Source organism: Budorcas taxicolor, chromosome 3 (assembly GCF_023091745.1).
Source record: "Budorcas taxicolor isolate Tak-1 chromosome 3, Takin1.1, whole genome shotgun sequence".
Taxonomy (NCBI): domain Eukaryota; kingdom Metazoa; phylum Chordata; class Mammalia; order Artiodactyla; family Bovidae; genus Budorcas; species Budorcas taxicolor.
Genome location: NC_068912.1, coordinates 113,640,834 through 113,659,283, shown reverse-complemented (window position 1 = coordinate 113,659,283; position 18,450 = coordinate 113,640,834). Strand labels below are relative to the sequence as shown.

The window sequence follows — 18,450 nt, the reverse complement described above, 5'->3', positions numbered from 1 at the left end:
CGCTCCTGACTGCAGCGTGGAGCCCTGGTCTGCAGGGCGTTGTGGGAATATCTGTCTCCTGTTCTCACTTGACCCTTGGAAGTGAAATCGGGAGCCCCTCCTCGACCTGCTGGGGCCCCGGTGTCTGGGATGTGAACCCGTGCCGGTGTCTCTCTCCCCGCAGCCGGGAGGCCCTCCGTGCGCAGAGCAGCGATGTCTTCTCTGGTGCAGATACGGCCCCCCGGGCCCGTGGACCAGAAGCTTCTCTCTCCATCCACGTAGGGAGCTTCAGATAGCGCTGCGCGCGGCGCCGGACGGCATGGGACCTCAGCGCTCCCACTCCAGGTGCCCGGGAGCAGGCCCGCTGCTCTCTGTCCTGTGCGGACACGGACTCCAGAGCCCTGCTTTGTCACCAGCAGAGGGGGCTTTCGTCTCAGGCCAGGTGACCGCGCTTCTCCCAGCTCTGTGGAGCGCCCCCCGGGGGCCGGCACAGGCCGGCCAGCCCCCTCACCCTGCACTCGACGCCCCGCACGTCTTTACGTGAAAGGCGGCTCCTTCCGCACTAACTGCAGGTGAGGATGCGGCGGCATGTTCAAGCTCACTCGCCCCACCACTCCTCCCACTGTCGAGGTGACGCTCTGTACCCAGCCCCCCAGGTTTTAACAGCTCACATCACAGAAACTGGCTCCCAGACGGCACCCTTCCCCTTGGGGCTGTTAGGTCTGATTCTAAAATGTTCCCTCTCTTTCCTAGCGGGGCACCCTCTGAGTCAGGTATGTGCTGCCGGGGCACTGGCCGCCCCGCCCGCTGTGCCGTGTGAGGTCGGGGGTCCTCACGGCTGCGGGCCTGCTGCCTGCGGGGCCACGTGTCTCCCCGTCCAGGATCCCGACCGGGAGGCGGGGTCACGGCAGACAGGCCTGGCGGGCTGGGGGCCAGCCCTGGGCAGCTGTGATAAAAAACAGGAGAGAAGGAAAATGTGAGCCCAGACTCTTCTTAATTCGGCATGGCTTAGCTGTCAGTTTAAAAGGTTTAATAGGTATTTATGACAAATAGACCATCTGTGTTCCTGTTGATGGATTTAGGACACGGGTGATTAACTGTCTCAAGCTAACTCAGCCCAAAGCAGGAACTCCTGAGAAGATAATACTTCCTCAGATCTCAGTGATGCTTTATTGCAACTGTGCTGCTAAGTACAGTTATCATCTTGATTTTACACACTTTCATCAGCCTTTTTGGAGGAGGAAATGGCAACCCACTCCAGTAGTCTTGCCTGGAGGATCCCACGGACAAAGCCTGGTGGGCTACAGTCCATGGGGTCACAGAGTCGGACACAACTGAGCGACTAACAACACGCATCAGCCTTCTTAACGCTGATACTGACATAGCTCTGAACTGTTATAAGAAGAAAATGGCACGCGTGGACTGGGGTCCCCGCCTGCGCCCCTGGCCTGAGTAATCAAGGGACTGTCGCTGCGCCCCAGCTGCTCTTCCAGACGCTGACGGGACAGAGGAGTGAAAGGCCGCCTTTCCTTCCTCTGCCCTCCCCCTGCCCCGACAGCGTCAGCACTGCCGTCAGAAACCCTCCTCTCATCCGTGTGTGCCTCATGAATTACGTGCTGATGCTGGTCGGTATGGAAGCAGCTGTGTTTTAAGAAGTTGGACTTTGGCGAGTGCTTCTGGCTCTCCAGCACCAACTCTGTCTCAGGAGACCCAGGCAACTCTCCAGGGCACCTGGTGGGCAGGGACGATGCCACAGTGTCGGCGTGGGACTGTGCGAGGCTGGCCGAGTGCCCCGTCCAGGGTTCCCTGTGCTCCTTCGTTCCACTGTAACCCGAGAGTAACATAACAGCCGGGAATCCAGAGGCCTCGAAGGAGGTCACTCACCACAAGAAAAGGTCGAGCTGCCTCAGGTGTCCGCCTGGTCTCTGCTCCGCTCCTTCTGCCCTTGCAGTTCAGGCAGGGAGCGGGGCTACAGGGAGAAAGCGCTAAGATTTTGTTAAAGAAAAAAATAAACTTATATTTGTAACCTCCTGTCTCTGTGCTGACTGCTTCATGTTCTGGCCTTCTTCCCAAGTGAACTTCAGATGCTAAGTCGCTGGGGTTTATATTAAAAAAGACCAGTTCAGTACTGCTTTAGAAATAACAGAAAAAAAGAACAGAACTGTGTTTTGGTTTTAAACTCAGACTCATGGGAATAATCGTACTTGAAGAAACCAGAAGTGGTCTGGTTCTCTTTTTCCTTCCAGAGAAATGCAGCTGCCCACGGTGGTTATGTTAGAGAAAACATATCTATGCAGCTGTGTCACTCTCCTGGCAGAAGGAGGGACAGGGCATCAGAAGTCCTGAATAATCCGGAATCACAGCTTAGAGAGGTCGGTTCCCCCAGGGACAGACAGACAGCGGTGAAGGAAGACGGACGGGGCCTTGCAGCCTGGCCGGATGGAGACATGGCTGCTGCGCCCGTTCTCAGTCCTGCCCCATCGGTAACAGACACAACGGGCCCAGTGGGGGGTGCTGTCTGCAGAGGGGGAGGGTGACGGCAACACCCAGGGACGTGCCCAGCCCAGCTCAGGCTGCCTTGCACGGACCCGAGCGGCCACAGCGTACCCCTGGGGATGCGGGGCCACCAGCACCTGCCAAGTTACACCGTCGGCCCAAGGCCTCCTTTCAGGTGCCCATGAAAGCCCTGGGCCCAATGCCCAGTCTCAAAGCAGGTACCCGCCTGCCCTGCCACCAGCTCTAGTCCTGCGTGGGGGGCTCTCAGGGGCCCCACCCTCGGAAGCAGCCTCTCCGCCCAGAGGCCCAGGGGCTCCTGCCCGCAGCCTTGCGCTGGGGTGGGCACAGTGGAGGGGGCGCCTTGCAGTTCCGCAGTCAGCGGCCAGGTGACAAAGCGGCCTGGAGCAAGTGTGCCAAGGGGCCGGGCACCACAATCCAGTGGCGCTTCCAGAAAACCAGGACTCCCTAAGCACTCATGCCCCCATGGTGACCGGCCCCCCAGGCGGCTCTCCTCAGAGGTCCCGAACAGCCCCAGTGGTGGGCCTCACGGTGGTGGTACTGGGGCCGCTTTGCATGGGTTCAGTCCCTGGTCAGGGAACTAAGATCCCCCAAAAAACCCACAAAGACCTGGCTCCTGCCATCCGTGTGAGAAGGACCACAGGCTCCTGGGCCCGGATGCCTGTGTGTGACTTAGGCCCTGTCTCCCCATCTGTCGTGTGGGCTGGGATTGGGGTCAGGCTGGGGACGCAAGCAAGCTCAGCCCTCGAGGTGTGCTCTCCTGTCCCAGCCACATGCTGCGGGGGCAAGCTGTGGCCTCTCTGATCCTGTGTCCTAATCTGTAAAATGTGGATAGCCACTTCGTAGGACTGAGAAGAGGAATAGGTGAGTTAATATGTATAACGTGTCTGCCAGCACCCAGCATAAAGTAACAAATGTGTCAGCCAGCATCGTGATCGGTCACCACTGACACGGCTCCGTTCCTTTCACACCCACTGCTCTTGTCATGAGTGTGTGGTCCAATTCTAGACAATGAGACCTCAGGGGAGGTCAGTGGGTGCCAGATTTTCCAAAAAGTTTCCTTTTACCTTAAAAAGAGGCAAAAGCCAACCCACCTGTTCACCCACACTTTAGCCTGGACACGGTCGTTTGGATGTGATATCTGGAATAGTGGCAGCTATTTTGTAACCATGAGGCCTGATCCGGCGCCGGCCATGTGGGAGGAGCGTGCAAGACAAAACAAGTTCTACTAAGCATAAAATGAGAGAGAAGAAAGCTTCTGGGGAGGCAACTACGCACTCAGAACCCACACAGCCTATGGTACCCTGCCAGCCCAGTTTCCAACTCCACGAAGCCAGTCCCCATCCCTCACCCAGGAAACAGGGGTCACAAAGTGACTTCGAGCTTGAAGAGCAGCTCCCTTGTAATAGAGATGAGTAGGAGACCTCCAGTTTGCAGTTTTATATAAAAGACATAGGCTAGAACATTAGCTAAGATGACCTCAGGAGGCTGGGCTGAAGCTACATGTGATTAAGCATGAGAGCCTCAGTGCTTCCCAGCCCCGCCACCTTGCTGAATTAATTCAACAGATCCTAGAACCCACACCCTGAATAATACAATGCTATTCATTCCACTTTGCTTTTCAGCCACCACCAATTCAACCTATGTTTAGAGTGGCTGAAAAACATAATTCTGAATCCAGTTTGGAAAGATTTTTTGGTAACTGATATTTTACATCAAATCACGAAAGAATGATAAGAAATCTGACGATGGAAGATCAAAAACAGGCTTGTTTTATTTATACACAGAACAACTGTATTTACAACCCCAGATGTGGATATGTACATAGCAATACAGGAGGCATTTGCTTCCACGGTGGGCACTGTATAAGTTAGGATCATAAATACGAGGGGAAGCCCCACCGGAGGGCACAAAACCTTTTCTCCAAGTCGCCAGGGATCCTTCCTACCTCCCTCTACACTGACAGGACCAGGAGACCCCAGGGACAGCCGCATAGGAGGGGTGGGGACGGGACAGAAGGGCAGCCAGCCCCACGTGCAGCGAGAGACACGAGGCAGCGGCAGCAGGGACGCTGCCCTGCAGACAGGCTTCATGCAACGCTCATGTTTACTCCGCTCACTCTCACTCACTACACTCAGAAAACGGTTTTAGGTAAACAGTGTTGCTCTAATCACGGACATTACTTTTTAAACACCACGCTTCACCTAAACTGATGGCTTTCCCATGAGTGGGCGCGGAGGGCTGGGGTGGGGTCCCCGCCCGTGCGGTTGAGTCCTGAGAACCTCAGACCCCCAGGCGCCCACCCCGGGCTCCCCCTCGGAAACCCGGTGCCTTCTGGCGCCCGGGTTCTCGCCGCCTCGCCGCTCCCAGCACAGCGGTTCCGCGGCGCGGGACCCCTGGGGCGGGAAGGAGACAGCGCCGCGCCAGCTCACCTCCGAGGGCCAGAGCGCGGGCCGAGCTCAGCGCCCGGGGCCGGCCGCCAGGGGGAGCCCACGCGCGGAGGAGCCGCCGGCAGGGCGCGCGCTGGGCGGGCCGGCCCGGAGACGGTGCCCCGCGGGCGGGCAAAGCGAGAAAGCAGCCGAGGCGGTGAGGGCGGGATGCCGCCCGGGAAGCGCTCCCAGCTCGGCAGCGCCGCCACCCCGGGTCACTCAAGGCAGAGCCCCGCCACCCCCACCCGGTAGCCCAGGAAGCCCCCTCCACACAGAAACCCGGGCCCGCCTCGGTGCGCGGGGGACGACAGGCCAGGCGTCCTGGGGACGGCGGGGACCCCGCGGCCCCGGAACCGGGGCTCCCCAGCCCAGGTGGTGACTGCCCGGGCCGGGAAGGCCGGGGGCTCAGAGACGCGGGGCGCCCGGCGGGATCCGCGCGGGCGGGGAGCAGGCCCGGGAGGGGCGGCGCGGGCGGCAGGTAGCTGTGTTGTGGGTCCGGCCCCGGGGCGCCGGGCCGGGCCGAGCGGCGGGAGTAGCACCATGAGGGGCCGCCGAGCCGGCTCAGTCGCGGGGGGCGCGGGGGACGCAGGCCGAGAAGGCGGAGGCTAGGCCTCGGCGGCGGCGGCGGCGGCGGCAGCGGGGGCGCCGCGGCTCAGCTCCTTGATGCCGCACAGGATCCGCTTCATGTGGCCCACCTTGGTCACGCCGAGGTCCTGCGGGGAGAGGGCGGCGCTCAGGCCCGGGCGCCCCGCGGCCCCACCGAGGGAGTCGGCACGAGGGGGTGCGACCGCGATGACTGGTGCCCCCAAACCACCACCCGCGGGCGCGCGCCCCGCCTGGTTCCCTGGACTGAGTCCAGGGCACCCCAAGCAAGTGCTGGGCACCCTGGAGGTGCCTGGAGGCAGGCCAGCCGCGCGGCCCCGTCCAGGTGCCCTCGCAGCCTCCTGGGGTGCACCCAGAGGGGCCCGAGCTGCCCTCCCCGAGCCGGGAGGGAACCCCAGACACCAGCTCCCCCTTCACCCCGACGTGATTCACCACGCAGCGAGGCTGAGAGTGCGGCTCCCTGCGGCGTCTGCCCTGGCTCTGGCTGCGACACCACAGCCTACGGACCGACCGCCACCTGTCACCCCCCCCACACACACACACACACACACACACGTCGTTGCCCCGCTGCCTGAGAAGAACAGTGAGGAGACTGCTGGCGCTGGGGCGCGGCCAGGTCTTGGGGGGACCCCAGGGCCGCAGGGAGCACAGGTGTGCTTGCCCAGGAGGCGTGTGGAAGTACCTTGAGGTCCCTCCGCTCCAGGTGCAGGAGCTCGGAGCCCCGGATGTCGTGCCGCGTGAAGATGTCCTTATACTCACAGAGACTGAGGTGCTCCAACCAGGCAGCCACCTCCTCTGTGCCCCAGAGGTGCACTGTCAGAGACGGGAAAGCGCGGGCACAGTGAGTGCCCGGAGCCCAGCGCCAGGCAGGCAGTGGCCAGCACCCCAACATTCCCCGGCCACAAGCACCTCCAGCAGCCCCGGCAGCAGGCACCCCAACATTCCCTGGCCACAAGCACCCCCAGGAGCAAGCACCCCCAGGAGCAGGCACCCCAACATTCCCCGGCCACAAGCACCCCAAGTAGCCCCAGCAGCAGGCACCCACCACCCAGCCCCAGGCGCCATCCCAGGCCATTGCAGAAAGGAGGTGGGCCGCCACCATCAGAGGGGCATGAGCGAGGCCAGCTGGTATCTGTTCCTGCCGGGGCCGGCAGCCTCGCCCCAGGAGGGACAGGTGGGCCTGCCCGCAGCTGAGGCCAGATCCCCTTGCCCTTCAAGAGGGGTCTGTGCACTTCCGGCCTGCAGCAAGAACGGAGACTCGCAGAGATTACGTGGAGTCAGAGCCACCATGATTCAAAGAACCCAATTTCTGGACCAACACGCGAAGAAAAATCAAAGGGAGCTACCCTTACTGGCAGCAAATGCCCCCGCTTTGAATCCGGGCTTGGGGCTGCCCAGCACCTGGGAGCCTGGGCCGTGCTCAGGGCCAACACTTCGTATGGAGATTCTAAGCCCCGATTCAGTGGCCCAAGGAGAGAAGCATCACTTAGGGTCACTTTCCGTTGATTTCCTAGCCCATGACCAGGAGGGCCCAGGCTCCCAGGGCAGGGCCATGATCAATGGACTGATTAATGGGGGCCAGGCAGCCCCTCAAGGAAGCAGGCACAGGGTCCGGCGTGTCTCTGAGTGTCTTGTCACCTCTGCGTTCTCTTCCCCACCTCACACCCCCATCGAGCACAGGCGGGCGGCTTGGAGCCTGTGCCCCAACATCCGCACAGCAACAGGGCCAGGGCAGGGAGTGGCACGGGTGGCCACGCTGGGGTGCGGCAGTGCACACCAGGGCCCCGGGGCGCCCAGGGGAGGGGCGGGGCAGGTACCCGGGGCGCCCAGGCTGCGGCGCGCTGCTCTGTTCTTGTTGTTGTTCTTCTCCTTCTTGAACTTGGTCGCCAGGCGGAATTTACCGCTGCGGCTGCGCTTGGAAAGATCCAGCATCACGTTCTGTGGGGGAGGGGGAAATGGAGCGAGTCAGACCCGTGTGCCCAGGCCTCGCCCCGCCGCAGACAGGCGCGTGGCCGCAAAAAGGCCTGTCCTCGTTCTTCTTGAGTTTCAGTCTTGGACCGATCCTCATTTCTAATGCCTTTTAAAAGCGGTTTCGCAGAGATAAGCATCCGTTTTCATATTCTGGCTTTTTTTCATTTTATAACGTTTATTCATCATGTGATTGAACAGCTTTGTATATATCACTTAAATATCAAGACTATTACATCAAGACTAGTAAGTTATCCGCTGATCTAGCAGCGCTGCGCCGGCAAGCTAGTCAGGGTCAGGAGTATCCTTCTAAACGAAGCTTTTCCTGCACTCTTTCCTCGCCACCTGCTCCCCGAGGCAGAATCCAGGAGGGAGGGGAGTCAGAGGGACAGGGGACAGGGTGCCGGCTGGGTGGCCGCCTCCCCACAGCGCAGCCCAGGGCACAGCGGGGCCATCACAGCCCCTTCCCCCTGGGTCTGTGGACCGCCTCTGTTGGTTCTCCCAGAAGCTACAGCCCAGGTCTCCGCCAGTAAAAATTCCTGTGCACTCACAGACACGTACCTGTGTCGGTCATTTGTATAAATGTAGTCACAAAAGAAATTTCCTTATTTTTCAGGTGTGCCAATTTCTCCCTGGCCCTGCCGGCCTGGATTCTGCCTCAAGGTCCTGTCTACCTGCGTCCCCGCGGTGTCTACTGCGTCCCCGCGGTGCTGCCTGCGTCCCCGTGGTGTCTACTGCGTCCCCGCGGTGCTGCCTGCGTCCCCGCGGTGTCGCCTGCGTCCCTGCGGTGTCTACTGCGTCCCCGCGTTGTCCGCCTGCTTCCCCAGCGTCTACTGCGTCCCCGGTGTCTGCCTGCGTTCCCACAGTGTCTGCCTGCGTCCCTGCAGTGTCTGCCTGAGTCCCTAGTCTCTACTTGCATCCCCGCAGCGCCTACCTGAGTACCCACAGCGTCTACCTACGTCCCCGCAGTGCCCGGTGTGGTCAGACTGTGCAACTCTAGGACGCACTTGCAGACCTGACAGGGACGTTTGGTCACACTGAAAAATCACCACTGGGCTTTTCCCTGGAATCGCACCCACGCTGGCTAGAGCTGGACACAAGCACCTTCGCACCCGGCCTGCCACGACCCTGCAGCTTCACCACACCCCTGCGTGGTCATCTTCGTAGGCTTCTTACCAAAGGCATCTCATGCTACTTCACACAAACTTTATATTTTATAAGGTTTCTACTAGGAAAGAGACCTCGTACAATGACACTTTCTAGTCAACAATTGTGAGCTATTCAAGAAACTTATTTCTACACATTTCTTACACTTGGCAAAATGATCACGCATCCATTCTAACACGGCTGCCCCACGGAAGACCTCTAGCCCCCAGGGGACCGCCACAGCCGTGGGCTCTCCTGTCCGAAGATAAGCGTCCCCTTGCACCTCAGTGGCTTCCTGCAGGACAGGTAGGAGGCAGCTATTCTCCACAATCCAAACAAAATCCTATTCCTCTCTAATTTCTTGTTCTTAAGGCAAACATGGGTTTTATTAAATTTACTTCCAACCTTTAAAAATATGAGTATTTTCTTCCATTGGTAAGACAAGGAGACTAGTAGAATGAGGGTGATTATCCACCTGTTATTTAATCTCCACCTTTTTTTGCTTTTGAAAAGCAAATTTCAGACATCAAATTATTCCACTCATAAATACTTCAGTCAGTCAGTCAGTTCAGTCACTCAGTCAGGTCCAACTCTTTGCGACCCCATGAATCGCAGCACACCAAGCCTCCCTGTCCATCACCAACGCCCGGAGTTCACTCAGACTCACGTCCATTGAATCAGTGATGCCATCCAGCCATCTCATCCTCTGTCGTCCCCTTCTCCTCCTGCCCCCAATCCCTCCCAGCATCACAGTCTTTTCCAATGAGTCAGCTCTTCACATGAGGTGGCCAAAGTACTGGAGTTTCAGCTTTAGCATCATTCCTTCCAAAGAACACCCAGGGGTGATCTCCTCTAGAATCACGTCAGCCCCCCAGCACTGGACTGGTTGGATCTCCTTGCAGTCCAAGGGACTCTCAAGAGTCTTCTCCAACACCACGCTTCAAAAGCATCAATTCTTCGGCACTCAGCTTTCTTCACAGTCCAACTCTCACATCCATACATGACCACTGGAAAAACCATAGCCTTGACTAGACGGACCTTTGTTGGCAAACTAATGTCTCTGCTTTTTAATATGCTGTCTAGGTTGGTCATAACTTTTCTTCCAAGGAGTAAGCATCTTCTAATTCCATGGCTGCAATCACCATCTGCAGTGATTTTGGAGCCCCAAAAAATAAAGTCTGACACTGTTTCCACTGTTTCCCCATCTACTTCCCATGAAGTGATGGGACCAGATGCCATGATCTTAGTTTTCTGAATATTGAGCTTTAAGCCAACCTTTTCACTCTCCTCTTTCACTTTCATCAAGAGGCTCTTCAGCTCCTCTTCACTTTCTGCCATAAGGCTGGTGAATACCAGACCACCTGACCTGCCTCTTCAGAAACCTGTATGCAGGTCAGGAAGCAACAGTTAGAACTGGACATGGAACAACAGACTGGTTCCAAATAGGAAAAGGAGTACGTCAAGGCTGTATATCGTCACCCTGCTTATTTAACTTATATGCAGAGTACATCATGAGAAACGCTGGGCTGGAAGAAGCACAAGCTGGAATCAAGATTGCCGGGAGAAATACTTCAGTACACAAGCCTAAAAGACGATGCTACTCTTTTTAAAACGTAATCATGGCACCATTACCACACCTGACAACATTCGCTTAGCTCTAATGAATTCGTTTACGTCACATCTTCCCAACTGTTCCAAAGCTGCATCTTCACGGTGAGTCTGTCTGAATCGAGGCCCTAGCAGGGTGCACAGGGGACACCCAGCTCCTGGGCTCCATGTCTCCTGTCCCTTCACCTGCAGAGACCAGGCGTCTGCGTGGAGGACAGGGTGTCTCCCTGGCCACCTCCCGACACAAAATGGCCCTTTAACTCTACACATCCCAGCTAGAATTCTTTTATAGAGAAGTCTTTCATCAGTAATTTTAAGAAAGAACTTTTACGGATCTACTGATAATATTCAATTTTGGAATCCAATGTGCGGGTTTTTAAAAAAGGAAAATGTTTGAAAGTTCTGGAGATCTGTTTCCTAACGTGAATATACTCAACACTACTTGAACTGTACACTAAAAATGATAATGATGTAAGTTGCGTATGTGTCTTTCTTACCACAATAAAAAAAGAAATGAACTGAGATAACGTCCATCTTTTTCTAGCTTTGACACTTTCTTATATACGGAAATTACATAGTCCTTGACAAATTTTTCCTTTGGAAATAAAATTTACTTTTTCAAGTTGTTCTGTGGCTATTCTTTCTAAAATATCTTGAGATTTAAATTTGTGTAAATTTTTTTCTGAAAAATCAAAAGGCGTATTGAGATGCTGAGACTCACTGGCATTCCGTCATGGATGCTGGAACTTGATGACTTACACGTCCACTGCTCTAGGCCCCTTATCACTGCACTTTGTTCCCTTCCCGCTCAGATTACATTCGCCAGAGGGTAGTTTATTTTGCTTTCGTTTCAAAGAACCAACTCACAGATCTACCACTGGTTTCCTTCTCAGATAAATGGTCTCCGATCTTTATCAGCAGAGCTGTGGCAGCTCCCCATCCGCAGCTCCCTTCGCCCTTCATACTTCACCTCTTCGCCCCGTGCGTGGGTGGGACGAGCCAGTCTGGAATGCCAGCAGATTTTTTAAATGTCCTATTGTCAACAGGCAGAGAAGGCGATGGCACCCCACTCCAGTACTCTTGCCTGGAAAATCCCATGGACGGGGGAGCCTGGTGGGCTGCGGTCCACGGGGTGGCAAAGAGTCGGACACGACTGAGCAACTTCAATTTCACTTCTCACTTTCATGCATTGGAGAAGGAAATGGCAACCCACTCCAGTGTTCTTGCCTGGAGAATCCCAGGGACGGGGGAGCCTGGTGGGCTGCCGTCTATGGGGTCGCACAGAGTCGGACACGACTGAAGCGACTTAGCAGCAGCAGCAGCGTGGACGACAGGAAAGAAAGCAGAGTCCCCCTTTACAGAGCATAAGATCCTCTCTATAGAGAAACACAATACATATTTGTATATAAATTCTACATACACACATTCTATGAACTTTCTTTGTTCAGATGTTGTGATGTGGTGACTTTCACCATGATTAATCAGAGACTGATAGTGAGAAGTCACACTACCTAATTGGGTTTCTGACATTTCCTATTATTTCAAGAAGTTTTAGCTTGACACATTTTATGTACATCAATTAAGATTAAAATTTGGGGGGTAATCACTAAGAGAACACTCAGAAGGGCACATATTTCCAAACTGGTAGAGGGGATAAACAGAACTGTGGGAAAGAGAGACTCATCAATCAAAAAGGAGAAAGAAACAAAAGGTGAGACAAAGAGCACAAAAGGCGGGGAAAATGCGTCTAAATACGGTAATCACAGTAAATGTCGACAGACTGGACTCTCATACTAAAACAGTACAACACTGAATAAAAACCCAAATAATGCTGCCTACAAGAGAGACACTCCAAATGAAGCTTGAAAGGAAAGCATGAAAAATAACATGTCAAACAAGTAGGCTTGAAAATAAAAAGAATCAGTAAAGGTCCTGTTATAATGATAAAACCCTAAATGCACCCAATAACATAGCCTCAAAACGCATAAGGCAAAAATTACACAAAACCACACACAACACAAGACGTCTACATTCATGGTCAGAGTGTTCAACAGAAACTGACAGATCGAGAAGACACAAAAGCAGAAACAAAAAAGAAAAAAACAAGCAAAAATACCGCAGTGAGGACTTACTGATGTAGAAAATACAACTGCACACAAGGAACATTTGTAAAAACTGACCATCTGTTGGGCCACAAAGTTAGTGTCGATAAATTTCAAAGGACTGGTTATATACAAACAACTGCCTTTGAACAGTGAAATTAAGTTAAAATAACGAAAAGAAGTATTAGGGAAAATTTTCATCCATTGGCAAATAAACAACATACTTTAACTCATGTAAATGCTGTATCAGCATATGATTTTATCATTACTTCAATCATAGTTTATTTCAGAATTATGTGGTATATAACAATATGATTGTTGGTTTTTACGAAAATAAAGTGATCTTCTACCACTTTTGCCTTAGGTATACAATTCTATTTTTATATTAATCTTGTTACTTTGCATTGTTTATCATCTTCTTGAAACTGCTTTTACTCTTTCTGGGTCATAATTTTTCACTGCATGTACAAAAGAGAAAACTGGGTTCCTGTGATCAGCACTTGGTCAGATTTCTTTTTCAACACCACCTAGAGAATAATTTGCTTTTGAAAGGAGAAGCGCGATTACTCTCTAGTTTTTATGCTGTTAGCGCCATCTTTGATAGTTCCTTTATTTTCTTTTACAAGAGGGATGATATTTTGTTTTTGTGTTTTTTAGTGATTCAGAAAGACATAAACCCTTTCAGTTTTACCAGAAACTACCTTTAAAACTTGGAGAAGACAATGGCAACCCATTCCAGTGTTCTTGCCTGGAGAATCCCACGGACAGAGGAGCCTGGCGGGCTGCAGTCCACGGGGTCGCAAAGAGTCAGACACGACTGAGCGACGAACGTACACACACACACACCTTAAAAACTATTTTTAAGTTTTTAAAACAGAACTGATGACCTTCCTCAGATGATTAATGTCAAGAGCGTCTCTCACCTCCTCCCACCACAGGAGAAGGCATTTAAAGTGCTCTCCCTCCTCCGTCCAAGCCCTCCTTCCCTGCTCCCCCCGCCACTGCCCACACTGCACGAGCCATAGGCTAGGCTGTGGCTGCGTATTTTCTTTGGAACTTTTACCATATTTATAGCTAACTGTTGAACACATTTTGACGAGGCTGGCCAGGCCCTCTAAACCAGAGTCCTCATCCTTACGCTGCCAAGTTGTGCTTCTCAGCTGAGAGGCCCCGGTCAGTTTTCCACGCAGGGTGTGCCCTTGTCAACAGACGCCTGCGCGTGCATGAGGAGCTCTGCACTGCTGGGCCGTGCTCTGGCCCACGGTTCTAACAAGCGAAGCCCACAGCACGGGGCCCCGCGTTCGGTGCCCAGCCGCGCTTCACCATGTGAACTCTCTCCCGCCACCCCTGCTCTACCCTCGGGAGGATGGCCTCTCGGGTTGGCCTCCGTCCAGGTGCTGCCCCCAAACCACGCCCAGCAAGCACCTCTCCTGGGCCCACGGCCACCTCGCCTGCTGCAGGAAGCACAGCCCCGGGGCGCGCCCAGGCTCCCATTATCTCAGCTGTAAGGCCCATGCAAGCTTCGCTCCCTAAACACACGTAACAGACAAGTGTGACCGGGAGTGGAACACGGCGCCCCAACCCTGCTGACAGACGCCCAGCAATCCGCAGGTCAGCCTGACAGCATGCCTCCACGCTGGGGGAGCACAGTGGGGCCGGGCTCGGCCTTCTCTCCACCTGGCCCCTGGCCGTCCCACAGTTCTGAGGGCAACAGTGTCCCAGTTGTCGAGGGTCATTCTCGACAGCAGTTCCCAGATCCTTCCTACCTGCCAAAGTGGGCCTCCGTGCCCTGAAGGCATTTTAACAGAGACGCATGTTTACCGGGGGTCAGATCAGGGGCTGCAGGACCAACACCATCTTCACCCCGAAGCCGCACAGAGACTCGGGCACAGAAGGGGCAGCCCCATGTCCAGGGACGCCGTGCTAAAGCCCGAGACCCACATACCTCTTCGTCACCAGGCTCCATGGGCTGGCACAGCCAGGGCGTGTCTGCCAGCTTCCTCAGCTGTTGGTCCATCTCGGTGAGGGCAGCCATGAGCCGCTCCTTCTGAGGGGGATCCAACTGCTGCTCCAGGGACAGAGAGACGGAGGAAGGAGACATAGCGGTTACCAGCAGGGCGGGGCCACAGGGCCCACGCAGACAGAGAGCCTGCCCAGGCCCGGGCCACTCTCAGAGAGCTCTTCTAAAAGCTTGCCAGGAAACGGAGTCACAGAGCAACCCTCAAGGGCCAAACTCGAAACCTCCACTTGTAAGTAGCGCCAAGTGAGAGAATTAAACTCTCCTCTCATAAGCAATGGGGCAAACCAAGCTTGCCTGAAAATCGCATCGGCAGGACTCACAGGTCACCTGCATCAGCGTCCTCGGGACCCTCTCTGAAGGGGAGACCAGACCGCCTGCACCGGAGCGCAGAAAGCATGTGGGGTGCAGAGGCGGCTGCGTGAACGTCAGGACAGCGTGGAAGCGTGGAATGAGAGCCGAGTACGGACTGCACTCCTGGGGCAATTCTGCAGTGACTTCACCTCCCTGACCTTCCACACCTTTGTTTCTTACAAGAAGGCTGGCCGGGCACTCTGAGGTCTGCCCTGTTCTGGCTTCTGCAATTCGACAGAAGTCCAGCTGGGTGCCTCCCCGGGGCTGAGTGAGGAGGGGCGGCCAGGTCTGCATGCTGGGGACAAGGCCGGAGGCATCCGCATACCCGTGGGCCCTGAGGACAGAACTCTGTGCACTACACAGTGGGGCCCTGACACTCTGGAGTGGGTGTGGCGAGATGGGCCAGAGGGTCTGAACATCACTGCAGGGTCAGGGCAGGGCCCTCTGAGGAACCTTCACGGTCAGGAGCCCCGCACGGAGCCGTGCTGCCTGTGTGCGTGCCGCAGGTCGGCCCCCCAGCTTACCAGGGCCAGCCTGCCCGCAAGCAGCAGCTCTGTCTCACTGCGCAGGGCTCGGACGTTATTCACCATCTCCAGGACGAGGCTGCAGCTCAGCCCCTGAGAGGAACCAGAACACATCCATGGAGACGGCCCAAGGGCGGGCGGGGGCAGGGGGCGGGGGCAGGAGGGCGCAGGCACCTCTGCGGCTCTGGGCTTGCCGTACACTCGGTCCATGGACTTGGAGCTGGCGTTGACGGCGTGGGCGAGCTCCTGCTCCACGTCCTGGTGGGACTGTGCTAGCTCCCGGATGCTGGAGAGACAGACACAGCGGCAGGCCTGTCACCTCCTGACCGATGGCAGGGGAGGCCTTAACCGGGAGATCTGACGACAAACTTCCAAGCTTTTCCGGAGACTCACCCAAGGAGGTGAGTGCCCCAAAAGAGGATGGAGGTCTTGTGAAACCTCCAGAGTAGGAAGCAGAGGAGGAGAAGGCCAGGAAGGGAGGAGAGGCCCATTGTAGGGAGCACCAGGCCTGCATGCAGCCTCAGGAGGGGGACGGGGAGGGGAATAGGGTCCAAAGACAGAGCCAAGGCGGCCAGGGGGTCCAGGAATGTGACAGCTGCAGGCACAGGCCACCAGGCTGCTGCAACCGTGCCAAGGTGAGGGGGCTGGACACGGCGGGGGCCGGGCAGCGGGCAGAGCAGTGACCGCCGTGCGGGAAGGTCCACAGTGGCTCTGGGGGCTGAGAGGAGAAGGAAGCACCTTTGGCTGCTTTTTTTTTTTTTTTTTTTTTTTTTAATATTTACAAGGTTTGCTTCCTAACCGCAAGCCTGCTCTTCGGCATGAAGTGAAGGAGGCAGTAAGTGGACTGTTCTTAGGAATCCAGGACGGCTTTACAGTCCAAGGTAGCTGGCCCTTAAAACGCCTGTGGGTTTGAGGCTCCCGTGTCCTTAAGCGCCAAGTAACGTCTACAAGACCATCAGTGACAAGCGAAAAGTGCAGGGTGAGCAGAGCTTGGCCGGCCAGGCCCCGTGATGGAGGAGACGGCACGGAACATGCGGAAGGAGTGTCTCGATGCCCGCGGCCCCGCACGGATCTGGGGCCTCGCTGGGGGAGCTGACCGCGGAAGGAGGGGGCGCCCACCTGTGGATGAGGGCGCCCGCCGCCTGCCCAAACTGGTCCATCTGGGTGGCCTCCTCCTCGGACAGGATCCCCGGGTGCAGGGAGAAAGGCGGGGCCCGGGGCAGCTCGCACTTCTGCTTGTCCTCCCAAGACTTGAGGGTGTTCTCGAAGGCCTAGGACACAGAACCAGGGTTACACACGCTGGTGCGAGCGCACGTTCAACAGCCAACGCTGCTGGACACTCGTGAACAATCCCGGACAGGGATGCAGACGCCTGTTTACTCTGGGGAAGAGGGCACAGTCCTAGGAACCCCAGGCCCGCTCACTTAATCTGGGGGAGAACTGCGTCAATGCCTGGAACCGAGCACTCAGGCGTCAGGTCCCCGGGACGGGGGCCGTCTTACCCGGTCCCTGGTGAGGGTCTGCGCACGGTTCTTGTGGACGATGCGAATGTACCCCGGGGGCTGGACCCAGGCCTCGCCATCCACCTGCACAGGCACGCCCTCGTCGCCCAGGATGGAGATCTTCACCGTGCGACACTGTGAACACACCGGGCACTGGAGTGCCTCACTGACCTCCGGGGCTTCCGGACTCAGGGCACCCCCGCCTGGGGCACAGCTCCTGGAGCCCCGCCCTGCCGCCCTGCACCCAGGGCACCCCGCGTCCCTGACCACCGCCCTGTGGGGAACTCGGTGCTCAGATGCCAGCACCGGGCCTCGGGGGGGAGTCACGCAACCACCCAGAGCTGTTGGGTCCCTGGGCACATGGGGACACACCCGGGATGGGGCCAACTCCCACCAAGGGCTCCTCTTTTCAACAGAAAATGTTGCTGAACGATTAAAACTGTGACATCCATGCAGCCCATGGTGGGACAGAAGGGACTGGGGCTCAAGGCAGCACGCGCACCCGTCTCTGTGCAAAAAACACGGCCCTCCCCACCACCCAGACAGACAGACCCTTCCCAGCCCGTCACCAGAACCTCCCAAGGGGGACCCGCCCCGTCTCCCCCGAGCCGGGCCTCAGAGAGGCCAGTGGACACACGCTCGGCCTCGCTCCTGGACTCAGGTTGAGGCTCCTGAGAGCAGCAGGGCCGGGCCACAGGCAGCCAGGCCCGCCTTGGCTCACCCCACCACAGCAGGAGGAGCCCCCCAGAGGGCCAGGGGGGTACTGGGGAGCAAGCCAGCCCCGGTTTGGAAAGCATTTTTCAGAGGTCAAACACAGCAGACGAGAATGGGCTCTGGACCGGGAGGCAGCTCTGCACGCAGATGCCCACCTGTCTCGGGAGCATCGGTCTGGGCCAGACCCCTCCCGCCTCCAGGACCACAGCCAGTACCTGAGCGATCCGGTGATGTTGCAGCTTTATGACCCGGGAGACGGCCATCTGCATGCTGCCGAACACCGCGACCACCTCCAAGATCTTGTCGTCAAATGATGGGGCTGCGAAGGTCTGCAAGGGCTGGCGTCAGAGCTGACCTCTGCTCCTGGCCTGAAGATCCCCCTACCCCCCCCACACACACAGCCGCCTCTCTCTGGGGACTGCTGCACTGAAAGCCAGACGGGCCCACGACAGGGAGCTGCTGGGGAGACGCTGAGGAAGGGTCTCCACTCCAGACCTGGAAAGGCAGCAGCCTGGATCGAGTGCTAAAAGCCAGACGAGCTCACGACAGGGAGCCGCTGGGGGGACGCTGTGGAGGGGCCTCCACTCCAGACCCGGAAGGCAGCAGCCTGGATCGGTGGCAGGCCTGCCTGCCCCTCACACACGCGGGGCCTAGGGCACGTGACTGCCTCTCTTCCTGGGTTCCCGCTTCTGTGAAACGGGGCTGACACCGGCACGTTCCTCCAGGGTCTCACGAGGGCTGTGACCTGGGCACCGTGCTGACAAGCGGGACCAGCACGGGCCACGAGGGCAGCCTGCATTAGCTGTCCCATCAGCTGCCGCGCATAATGGAGGCCCCAGTTAGCACCCGCCCATGCCTCCGCAGCACAAATCCCAAATTCCTCCCTGGCTCCTCAGACCTCTCTGCACTCCGCCCGGGGTGCACGCCATCGGAGAACGTGCCCCCTCCCTGACACCGACCTGACCTGTCCAACCCCAAGACAGCCCCAGG

At 56.8% G+C, this 18,450-nt stretch overlaps 2 protein-coding genes across 4 annotated transcripts in view; one reads left to right on the top strand and one right to left on the bottom strand.

The window, feature by feature from the left end:
* Positions 1 to 1,993, top strand: part of LOC128045818 (ubiquitin carboxyl-terminal hydrolase 40-like) — an 83,162-nt gene extending 81,169 nt beyond the window's left edge. For both annotated transcript variants that reach the window (XM_052638288.1, XM_052638287.1), the window contains one exon: positions 164 to 1,993. In XM_052638288.1, the coding sequence (XP_052494248.1) occupies positions 164 to 275 (112 nt within the window). In that variant the 3' untranslated portion in view covers positions 276 to 1,993. The remainder of the gene's footprint in view (positions 1 to 163) is intronic.
* A 2,251-nt stretch (positions 1,994 to 4,244) lies between these two features.
* The window catches only part of LOC128045736 (diacylglycerol kinase delta-like), a 77,863-nt gene continuing 63,657 nt past the window's right edge, over positions 4,245 to 18,450 (bottom strand). For both annotated transcript variants that reach the window (XM_052638193.1, XM_052638194.1), the window contains 9 exons: positions 17,676 to 17,789; positions 16,747 to 16,881; positions 16,364 to 16,515; positions 15,419 to 15,530; positions 15,245 to 15,337; positions 14,295 to 14,414; positions 7,343 to 7,463; positions 6,208 to 6,338; positions 4,245 to 5,635 (listed from right to left, as the gene is read on the bottom strand). In XM_052638193.1, coding sequence (XP_052494153.1) covers positions 5,528 to 5,635; positions 6,208 to 6,338; positions 7,343 to 7,463; positions 14,295 to 14,414; positions 15,245 to 15,337; positions 15,419 to 15,530; positions 16,364 to 16,515; positions 16,747 to 16,881; positions 17,676 to 17,789 — 1,086 coding nt within the window. In that variant the 3' untranslated portion in view covers positions 4,245 to 5,527. The remainder of the gene's footprint in view (positions 5,636 to 6,207; positions 6,339 to 7,342; positions 7,464 to 14,294; positions 14,415 to 15,244; positions 15,338 to 15,418; positions 15,531 to 16,363; positions 16,516 to 16,746; positions 16,882 to 17,675; positions 17,790 to 18,450) is intronic.